The sequence below is a fragment of the Caretta caretta genome, chromosome 20 (assembly GCF_965140235.1).
Source record: "Caretta caretta isolate rCarCar2 chromosome 20, rCarCar1.hap1, whole genome shotgun sequence".
NCBI lineage: Eukaryota > Metazoa > Chordata > Testudines > Cheloniidae > Caretta > Caretta caretta.
Window position 1 is genome coordinate 7,854,106 of NC_134225.1, and position 11,404 is coordinate 7,865,509.

At 45.7% G+C, this 11,404-nt stretch overlaps 1 protein-coding gene across 1 annotated transcript; it reads right to left on the reverse strand.

Moving 5' to 3' along the window:
- Positions 1–6,291: 6,291 nt before the first annotated feature.
- Positions 6,292–9,823, reverse strand: LOC142069707 (maestro heat-like repeat-containing protein family member 2B). Its single transcript, XM_075121764.1, has 3 exons — positions 9,674–9,823; positions 6,856–6,948; positions 6,292–6,381 (listed from the first exon to the last, which is right to left on the reverse strand). The coding sequence occupies exons 1-3, from the start codon at positions 9,821–9,823 to the stop codon at positions 6,292–6,294; spliced, it is 333 nt and encodes a 110-aa protein (XP_074977865.1).
- Positions 9,824–11,404: the final 1,581 nt, after the last annotated feature.

An 11,404-nucleotide genomic window follows, 5' to 3' on the forward strand; every position in this document is an offset into this window, starting at 1 on the left:
TACTAGCAACCAACACCCCACTCCCACAGCTCCCTCCGAGTACGGAAAGGCATCATGAAAGAGCAAATGTCAAATGAACGGTGCCCGGTCACTCGCACATCCGCACAAGCTTTTTGAGTCAGTTACCCTGGCCATTTTGGAAGATGCCTGAAACAGAGCCTCGGGGTCTGGAGCTCTTAGTGCTTCACGGAGACATCTCAGCTCCTCCTCTGCTGAGCCCAGGTTTATGGACTGGCCTGGAGTGGAGAAAAGGAGAAAAAGTACTGTAACGATTAAGGAAACTGAACCCCTACTGCATGGATCTTCATATGGGAGGATCCATGTGCTATCATAGAATCATAGAATCTCAGGGTTGGAAGGGACCTCAGGAGGTCATCTAGTCCAACCCCCTGCTCAAAGCAGGACCAATCCCCAACTAAATCATCCCAGCCAGGGCTTTGTCAAGCCTGACCTTAAAAACTTCTACGGAAGGAGATTCTACCACCTCCCTAGGTAACACATTCCAGTGTTTCACCACCCTCCTAGTGAAAAAGTTTTTCCTAATATCCAACCTAAACCTCCCCCACTGCAACTTGAGACCATTACTCCTTGTCCTGTCCTCTTCCACCACTGAGAATAGTCTAGAACCATCCTCTCTGGAACTACCTCTCAGGTAGTTGAAAGCAGCTATCAAATCCCCCCTCATTCTTCTCTTCTGCAGGCTAAACAATCCCAGTTCCCTCAGCCTCTCCTCATAACTCATGTGTTCCAGACCCTTAATCATTTTTGTTGCCCTTCGCTGGACTCTCTCCAATTTACCCACATCTTTCTTGTAGTGTGGGGCCCAAAACTGGACACAGTATTCCAGATGAGGCCTCACCAATGTCGAATAGAGGGGGACGATCACGTCCCTCGATCTGCTCGCTATGCCCCTACTTATACATCCCAAAATGCCATTGGCCTTCTTGGCAACAAGGGCACACTGCTGGGTCATATCCAGCTTCTCGTCCACTGTCACCCCTAGGTCCTTTTCCGCAGAACTGCTGCCTAGCCATTCGGTCCCTAGTCTTTCTGTGTGTGTCCGGTTTCAGTAGTCTCTCTGCTCTCACTATTTACATCTAAGCTCCTATTCAAGTACAACTCATGCAGGTAGATCAGAGGTTTCAGTTTAGAGGTGAATCCCTCCACCAAACTCTCCTTGTAAAAGAGACGGGGATAGACAAAAAACTTCGGCAAGAAACCCAGGCTCATCAGTCACTTCTAAACAATGCTAGGATTACTATGTCGTACATTCAAAGGCTGGAGTCCCTTATTCTGTTTCTGAATCACCCACACTGTTTTTAGGACTGATTAATAATAATTGGAAATAGGGTGACCAGGGGTCCCAATTTTATAGGGACAGTCCCCATTTGGGGGTCTTTTTGTTATATAGACTCCTATTCCCCCCCACCCCCTGTCCCGAGGTTTCACATTTGCTGTCTGGTCACCCTCATTGGAAATGGCCTTAAATGATAACCAAGCTCTATCCCTTATCATCTAACCCTTAGGTGAAAAGAATATCCTACTCTTTCACAAAGGGGAAAAATGGCCTCTACTTACTCCACTAGCTCTGAAGGCTCATGACAGAGGGCTGCTGGAAGAACTTTTTGTTTACAGAATTATTCCAGGAAACCCCTCCAATACAGCCAGTGGCAGGGTAAAGAGAATGAAAATGTTTAGTACCAAGGGCTTGTCTCCATGGAGATATTCAAGAAAGCTAATCCCCATTCATTTTCAAAAAGCATGAGTTAAACTTCATTAAACACCTATGGGGACACACTTATTTAGAATTAAAGTGGCCTTCATTCAGGTTAGTTTCATCCACGGAATTCACTACAATTAATAAGGCCCATTTTAATTCAGAATCCGAGCATCCACACATGTGTTTAATGCCATTTACCTCATGCACTTTAAATGTACACCTTTAGTTCATTTGGATTAACTTTCCTTAGTGTCCCTGTGTAGAAAAGCCCTAAGGAATTTAGTGCTTATCTACCTGTATGCAGGTATCCATTTATTAGTTGTACAGTTCCCAAAAGTGTGCTAGGCTCTTTACACGTCAGAATCTTCTCTTCTAATGAGGTATTTACAAGATGCCCACCATTCTGTTATCTAAGCGACAACAGACAGGACAGAAAGAACTAGATAGGCAGACAAATGGACATTACAACAGTGAAAGAAGGTGAAGAATTCCTTATGCCTGCTAATGGTCTCCTCACCTTGTATACAGAGAAGGCAGCTGATACAGTCAACCACCCACTGACGGGACGTGGCCAGCGAATCACAGCTGTATGGTGCTATTCGTCCAATCAGAGATCCAAACCGATCAAAAGTTCCCTGAGTCCAATGAAAAAAGAAGAAAGAACGAAGAATGAATGGTTTCCAGTTGGACTAGACTTCACTTGCCATCCTTATTGTTGAGACCAGTCAGCTCTGTGTTTTTGGGGAACCAGGGCGCAGTATCTAGCCTGTCTGACTCATGAAAGACACCCCCCGCCCCCACCAATCTCTGTTTGAACCAAAACCCATCAGAGAAAAGGCTTGCAGAGAACAATGAAGGGTGTTGGGAGTCACACCTAGACCCCTCCTGAGAAGGGTGACAAGATTAAGACATCTCCATTTGCATACAAAATGAAGAACAGAGACAACTCCCCTAGCGTCATCTGCATGAAAGATGGGATAGGAATTAGCATGAAGAATGAGGAACAGAGAACCGCACTGAACTCTGGGACCAGAAAAGCAGGCACACACTGCATCATGGGAATCCCTGCTCCAGATGCTAATGAACCTACACCTGCACACACCTAGCTCAGCAATTATCACACCAATTCTAGTAATAAATCTTTATTATCCTAAAATACTGAAGCAGCCTAGTTGCCTTGTGAGCTGCCTGGAAAAAACCACCACCCATAGCCAAGAGTGATCAGCTCCTATTGTCTAGCCTAAAGAAAACCCTTGAAAACCCATCAGTTTACCCATAAACAAATCTAGTGTTCTCCCTTGAACCATTGTATTTTCTCTACAAAACCCCCTACCTATGCCCAAGTAAGGGTTCTGATGTATAGACCCAACCTCTGCTTCAGTTCCACTGGGATTCCATCTCCTGACTGACCGTGCGGGGGGCTCTGCCTGTCTCCAGCACTCAGGACCCTGAGCTACCACCACCACCTGGGAACCCCAACCAGTTCAAGCCTCATGGAGTGGGTGAGATTCCCCCCCACCCCCGCCCCTCCATTTTCTTTTCTTCCTCAGGTATTAGCCTTTCAAATGTAACCATTATGTTTGTTTAGCCCTCCTTGTGTAGTTATCACTATTATTCAACAAATAACTTTTATGGTTCAGCTGGTTGCTTCTCTCTCTCTCTCTCTCCCTCTCCCTCCAAATTATACTCTGTATTTTCCGCTTCCCCCATTTACTCTGCAGCAACCCTTCTTTTACCTAAGCTAAAGATCCCGGTAGTGCCCAAAAATACTGTGGGGTTTGCTCATGAAGTGGGTTACTACCAGTACAATTGTAACGTGAAAGTGGGACAGGGATGTGTTAAACTTGGGGCACGTCAGAGGGGAGCAGCTGAAAGTGCTGCTTAACCCAGCCCATTGAGTACAGGGCCATATGAGAGGATCAGCTGGAGAGGGCTGATGGACCTGGTCCGCTCAGACTCGCTCTGCTAGTGCGTGCGTGCGTGCGTGTTCATCTCGTTCTAGGCTGGAGGGACCCAGCCCTGGGGAACCGAGGTCCTGCAGGGTAGCTCCACTGGGAGGGGACTTGCAGAAGGAAGGAGGAGAGCTCCACACAAGTGACATAAGCAGCCCATTAATAGAATGACAGACCCTCCCCCCCTCCCCCAAGAAGAGTAACCCTAATCAATGAGCCTACCCCAAAGTAACAGGCACATCTGGTAACATTGTGCCCCTGATTCCTGTACTGTACTGGGTAATGCACTTTGGAAAAGATAATCCCAATTGTACATACAAATGGATGGGGTCTAAATTAGCTGTTATCACTCAAGAAAGAGACCTCAGAGTCATTGTGTACAGTTCTCTGAAAGCATCCGCTCAACATGCAGTCAAAAAAGTTAACAACATGTTAGGAACCCTTAGGAAAAGGATCGATAAGAAGACAGCAACTATCATTATGCCACGATATGAATCTACAGGACCCCCACACCTTGAATACTGCATGCAGTTTTGGTCATCTCATCTCAAAAAAGATGTGTTAGAATGGGAAGAAATACGGAGAAGAGCAACACAAATTAGGCCTATGGGATAACTTCTCACCCAAGGGAGATTAAAAAAAGAGCGACGTTTCAGCTTGGAAAAGAGACGACGAAGAGGGAATATGCTAGAGGTCTATAAAATCATGACTGGTGTAGAGAAAGTCAATAAGGAAGTGTTATTTAGCCCTTCACCTAACACAAGACCAAGGGGTCCCCCAATGAAATGAATAGGCAGCAGGTTTAAAACAAACCAAAGGAAGCATTTCTTCACACAATGCAGTCAGAAGCCAGGATACTGGACCAGATGAACCATTCTTTTGCGGGAGGCAGGTTAGCCAGTCTTATGTTTTATGTTCTTAGCTGGTTAAATAGAAATTTTCCTTTACCACCCTGGGAGCATAAGAACCAAGAATGCATTTGTGACACTGGCAGACCAGGCAACCTGTGTATGACCCATAATAACTTAACGAGAGGCACTTCCACTGTATCAAGACAAAAAGAAAAGGAGTACTTGTGGCACCTTAGAGACTAACCAATTTATTTGAGCGTAAGCTTTCGTGAGCTACAGCTCACTTCATCAGATGCATACTGTGGAAACTGCAGAAGACATTATATACACAGAGACCATGAAACAATACCTCCTCCCATCCCACTCTCCTGCTGGTAATAGCTTATCTAAAGTGATCACTCTCCTTACAATGTGTATGATAGTCAAGTTGGGCCATTATGCTTTTGATTTTGTCTCCTTGGATTAGAAACATGGATACATTTAACACCGGCAGGAGAATGACATGCCTTCTCTATTCTGCAGTCTCCCATCTGGATCTGAATGAAAGCTCCACCCAGATATCCATTCATCCCATAACACTGAAAAAATTGAAATAGTTCACTGTTGCACACACAATCTTACCGTAGCATTCTGATCACTGAGAGTGGATTTCACAATCAGAAGCTTTTTAACTCTTGTCTCAGGCACTGAAAGATAAGGAGAGGTGTACAGTACTTCTTTGTTCCACACACACTCACTTTCCACACTGGAATTAATCCTGGATTTCAAAGGGCCCTAGTTAAGAATAGTACCAAGCTTCTCTCCTCTACAGAATCAGTGGGGAAAACATAGGACCAGATTCTGGTCTCAGTTGCACCAGTGTAAATCTAAAGTAATTCCATTTCTCTAAATAGTGCCATCCTACTACCATGATGGAAATATTATAAAGCAGTTTGATAGACTGAGGTGACTGAAGTTAATCTGCAAAAAGAAAAGGAGTACTTGTGGCACCTTAGAGACTAACCAATTTATTTGAGCATGAGCTTTCGTGCTCCTTTTCTTTTTGCGAATACAGACTAACACGGCTGTTACTCTGAAACCTGAAGTTAATCTGTGTTTACACCGGCATAACAGGACTCAGAATCTAGTCTAGAGTGTATAATACTTAGGATTCTCGAGTCAGGAGTATTATTCTATTTTTATCTGATTATTGTTAACGTGCATTAGCCCCAAGTTAACTTCTGTATTTGAAGTTGAAAAAGACCTTGACAAATATCTTGGGCTACATTCAGCACTTAGTTGAACCTGTTGATTTCCATATGGGGCCATATGGGGGTAACTTAGGGCAGCATTTGGTCCCTTAGTGGATCTCCAAACCACTGGTGACTGTGTGTTCTAGAGCCTCTGTGCCCCAGTTGCAGAGGTGATGAGTCTGCTGCAGCCCTGCCGGGCCTACACAGCCTTGGTTCTTTAGCTCAATCTCTAGTAGCTCAAGCTTTTAGCTCTGGATGTCCTCAACTCAACCCTCAGCATGTCGGCCAAGAGGGCAGCTGGCACAGTTGCTCCTGTGTTACTTACAGTCAGCCCCAACAATAGCCCTCAGGAGCTCTAAAGACACCACACGAACGGCCTCATGCTCAATCTCCTGCTGCTTGTGTAGAAATGCTAGCATGTCATCAGGAGAAGAACGGGCTGCAAGGGAAGAAATCACGTCCTCACTGCCTGCAGAACTCTTCTTCTTACCGTACCTCACAAAGGTAAGGAAGTTACAAAGAAACCACAGTGTCACTCAGAGTGTCTTCCCCTTACCTAGCAGAAGTACACAATGGAACAGCTCTTTGTGGTTTTCAATGCTGAGCTGCTTAGCTGGAGAACAGATCTGTGGGAAGAAGGGAAATGGTCAAAGAAAAGCTAATCAGAAGCAATGGAAAAGAAAAATGTTCAATTAATTTCTAAGCTTCCGCTTCCTGCTTGTCCAACTAGAGGTCTGAACCCTAGGGAGATGGTCCTGCATGCACAGCAAGACTCAAAGACAATGACCAATACATTAGATAAGAGAAGCTAAAGTGTTTTGAGCAGCAGAGCTGACCTAATCAAGACACAGCCACAGTTTTTACTTTACAACTCTGACTCCCCCTGGTAATCGGCTTATGGTGAAATTGCTTTACAAACTGAGCTGGATAGTAGCTAAGAAAATGAGAGCGCTCCCTGCTTACTCTTGAGCCTGCAGAAATCAGTAAGGCATGAGGAGGTCCCCAGGCTCTCCACGATCATTCCATCGATTTTTCAGTGTTAATATGCTTCAGATCTGCTGTGCCTAAGCTCAAGGGATCCAAGCAAAACCACCCCTCACCTGGTTGTGCAGAGCTCTGCAGATGGCTTGAAACTTCGCTTTAGGTAGAGGGATCTTATATTCACCAGAGACCTCCAAGAGCTGGCTCAGACTCTGCAACAGAGGGCGAAAGTCAGATGGTGGGCACACAAAGGAGCCATATGTAGTGACTGAAGCAGATTCAGGGGATTCCTAGATTCCAAGGCCGGACCGGATTCTTGCCATCATCTAGTCTGACCTCCGGTCGGTATGACACAGGCCATAGACCTTGCCCAGAATCATTCCCAGAGCAGAGCTTTTAGAAAAACATACCAATCCTGATTGAAAAATCGTCAGAATCCGCCTCGGCCCTTGATAAATGGCTCTAATGGTTAATTATCTCACCATTAAAAATGTACGCCGTATTTCCAGTCTGAAAGTGTCTAGCTTCAGTTTCTAGCCATTGGATCAAGTGACACCTTTCTCTGCTAGACAGAAGAGCCCATTAGATAATAGGAGTCCCTCATGTAAGATATTATAGACTGTAATTAAGTCACCCTGTCACAGGATAGGTCCACCCCATCAGGGTGGTATCAGGTTGAGGAGGAATTGAAGTAGATCTGGAGTGGCCCAACTGGCCTAGTCTCCCTAGCCACCACAGCAGTCCAGGCTCCTAGGGCAGCATCGCCTAATGGTCGGGATCAGTGCAGCAGCCCTTGGGTGAGGGACCGCGGCCCAACAGCCTGAGTCACTTGGGCTGCCCTTCTAGGGATGGCAGTGCGGCCTAGTGGCCAAAGTCAGTAGACCCACCCTTGGCTGCAGGGCAATGCGGCCTAGTGGCCAGAGTCGATAGAACCACCTTTTGTGGCAGGGAAGTGTTACCTAGTGGTGAGCCCTTCTCCACTGGGTCCTACCTATTCCACAGGGTCCCAGCCCAGGGCGCAGGGGTATCTGCCAGCAACTCAGCGGGGATCCTTCCAAAGCATGCTGAGTCAAGCCCGCTACCTCAACTGGATCAATGCTTCGTCCACCTAGGCTGCTTCCCACCCGTTCTTCCGCAGCTGGGACTCTCAGGGATTCTGGGGTCTCTCCTCCATCTCTGGCATTGGGTGGCTGGGGGTCAGCTGCAGCCACAGTCCAGCTGGCCTCTGAATCCTGGAGCACTGGCAGTCTCTCTGCAGGAGCCTGCAATGCGCCTCTGCTCCCTTCGGCAGCCATCCCAGCCTGAGCTGAGCGGCTCTCTTTTGTATCCTGGGTCCAGCTGAAGCATGCCGAGCAGAGATGAGGGGGCATGGCCTCCTCGGCCCACAAAGCAGGATTAACCCCTGCTGAACCAATGCGGGGTAGGTAAACCCCATCACACAGCCTTTTACTTTCTGTGTATTAAACTAAAGAGATTGACTTCCTTGATTCTCCCTCTGTAAGGCACATTTTCTAATCCTTTCGTCACTGTGGCTCTTCTGTCAATTTATCAACACCCTTTTTGAATTGTGGCCACTAGAACTGGACACAGGATTCCAACAGTCGTCAGACAAGTGCCAGATTTAGAGGTAAAATAACCACTGTGCTCCTCCTTGAGATTCCCCTTTTGATGCACCCCAGCTTTAGCTTTTTTGGCCACAGCATGAGTTCATGTTCAGCTGATTATGCCCCATGACCCCCAAAATCTTTTTCAGAGTCACTGCTTCCCAGGACAGCATCCCCCATCAGGTATGTGTGGCCTAAATCCCTTGTGCCTAGACACATACATTTACATTCAGCCGTATTTAAAGGCATATTGTTTCTTTGCGCCCAGTTTGCTAAGTGATCTAGATCACTCTGAATCCATGAGCTCTCCTCTCCATTATTTACCACTCCCCCATTTTTATCTCATCTGCCAACTTTATCAGTGATGATTTTATGTCCTCTGCCAGGTTATTGATTAAAAAAAAGATGAAAATCGAATTCCTTCCTGCATCTAACACACTTTTCTCCTTTGCTGCTTGAAGCTTCCAGAATGTCTCGGATGCCATCTACATATTTTACTATGTTTACACAGTTGTGTAGTGCCCTGATGCTATCAAAGAAGTCCATGATGCATTGGTTCCCTCCAAATCATGGGTATTTCAACCCCCAAAGTGACCACATACTTCGTACTAGAAAGCTTCAACCAACATAGACGGTGAGTAAATATCACTACCAAGAAGTTAGAGCTGTCTCATGACTTCATTTACAACTGTGTAGCCCCACTGAAGACAGAATATGGCCCCTTACTTCTTGCTCATGTGGTACTGAGGGGGGATGAAATAGAGAGACAAGGTGAGTGAGACAATATCTTCAATTAGATTATCACACCCACCTTGTCGCTCCAATATCTTGGACCAACATGGCTACAACAGCACTGCATAGAATGGTAGATGAAACAGACAGGCAATGATTTTATATCTATTGAGTTATGCAATGCAAAGCAATGACCCTCAAGCCTCCTTATTATTAATTTTCAACCGTTGACAGTTGGCTTGGTATCGACCAGAGACAACATATGGTAGCCCCTGCTCTGAGGAGCTTATGATCTAAAAGAGAGACACAGAGTTGACAGGATGTTTTGGGAAATCACAAGGAGGGAGTATCTTGTTGTGCAGGTGTTTTGTTTTTTATCTCCTTCTCCTCCTCCCCAGGAAACAGAGGATGCTTTTCAGAAGAGGCAGTTACCTACAAATCTTGTTGCCTGGGTCACCATGTGTATAAACCCAGAACTTGTGTGCATATTTATTATCTAACAAGTCACTATCTAGACCAGGAAACCCCACTGGCAGCAAATTCCTCCTGCAGGTCATACAGGCACACACAGAGACAGTTACCTTCATGAGTGGTACCTCACCTTGGTGACGTGAAAAACATCAATTTCCTCCTTATATTGCTCAAGGAGCCATGAGATCTCTTTAAATATTGGATTTTGCGGCTCCTTTTTGTGTAGCAGGATGCCCATCATGGGACCAAGGGCTTTGATGACGGCCTTCTTGAGCTGCATAGATGAGACACAGAATTTATGTTCCTATGAATTCATTCAATATCTTCCAATAGGCACACCTTTCCTACTTCTAATGAGTGCAGTTTCCCTTGTTCCACTGTCGGAACGGTCCTATCCCAATATTTCCTGGTAAAGAACCAGGACTCGTAGGGTTGGTGTCAGGATTATATTCTAATGCACCTCACAACTAGACCAGGTAAAATATTTCCCCAGATTAGTATGCATTCTAGGCCAACTCATCCCTGCTGTAACTCCACTGGGGCTGAATGGACTTAGACCAGGAATTAATTTAGCCCACTATCCCGGGTTCATCTGCACATTAGGTGCACAAAACTAGACTCCATGTACACTGGGTACAGACCGAATTTCCATGATGTGGTGACATTATAAACGTATGGGTTTTCGATGTTTTACATGACAATCTGTTCCATCCAAAAGGACCTACCATTAAATGCCATCATCACAAAGAGTGCCAGACACACAGAATGTAACATCACAATTTCCGCTAAAGGTTTAGAAAGCCAGCAATTCTCACCTCCAGCTCCTCACAGGTCAGCCAGTTGCTGGTCACATGGCAATATAAGGGAAGAATGTTCTTCCAGAATTGTGATTCACCCATTCTGGGGAATGGGCACTTTTCCCAGTTCATAAAATATACATTCACTGCCCTTGAGCATTTTTCCAGAACTGCACAGAAGGAGAGAAGACAGGCCATGTGAAAAGGACATAGTAATAATGAGGAGAAGTTGCTTTCTCAGAGAAGACACCCAGGCCTATCGTTTACTCCAGTACCATGGCAGCTACTATCAGGACTAGATGCTGAAATCCCATCTCAATTGGGAGCTATTTCTCTTTTCCCCATTCCATTTCTTGTTTCTTAAAAGGCTTTTTTCTTTGTACATCTCTCCATCTTTTTTCAATTACCATCATTTGAAGACTCTCGTCCCCTGCAGTTATTGTTTATTGAACCCGAACACTGTATGATTTCATCCTGAGTTACAGTTTGTCTGAAAGATGTTCAGTGCTCCTCACTGCCATTGGCTTTAGTGGGATTTGAAGGTAGTGGGGAGCACTTTGCCCTAAAAGTAGGTGCATCTAGTGTCCTTGCTAAGACGAATTAGGGCCCAATCCTGTTCTCTATGAAGTGGATGGCAAAATTCCCATTTCCCTCAAGGGCGCAGGATTAACCCCTTACTGAGCATCACCTGAAAAGCAAAGGAAGAGAGAAGTGGAGTAGACAGAGAAAGAGGGTGAAAGGAGATGATGATGATGATGATGAAGAAGAAACTGAGGAGAGAGAATGGGTGGAGGAGTGGGAAACAGGGGATTTTTAAATGTACAGTAATGAAATCTGCTCCCTTCACCTCCTCCCCCAGGAGCCTCCTGGCAGAGGGGCAGCTTCAGCCTTTGTGTCTGTTTATTTTAAACGATATGCGTGAGTCATAAAGGGCCTGAACTTACAAATGCTCAGCACCTCCTGCAAAGGAAGGAGCACTCTCAACTTCACTGAGTGCTACGGGAGCCAAGGAATGCAGCACCTGGTGCAATCCAGGGAAGGGAGCACAGTTCAGGGCCTGTTTG

Excerpts from the sequence above, each read along its gene's own strand:
- LOC142069707 (XM_075121764.1), bottom strand. The coding sequence starts at position 9,823 with ATGCAGCTCAAGAAGGCCGTCATCAAAGCCCTTGGTCCCATGATGGGC. Across the intron at positions 6,949-9,673 it reads ATGTTTTTCACGTCACCAAG|AGTCTGAGCCAGCTCTTGGA; the intron begins GTGAGGTACCAC and ends CCTCTGTTGCAG. Across the intron at positions 6,382-6,855 it reads GCAGAGCTCTGCACAACCAG|ATCTGTTCTCCAGCTAAGCA; the intron begins GTGAGGGGTGGT and ends TTCTTCCCACAG.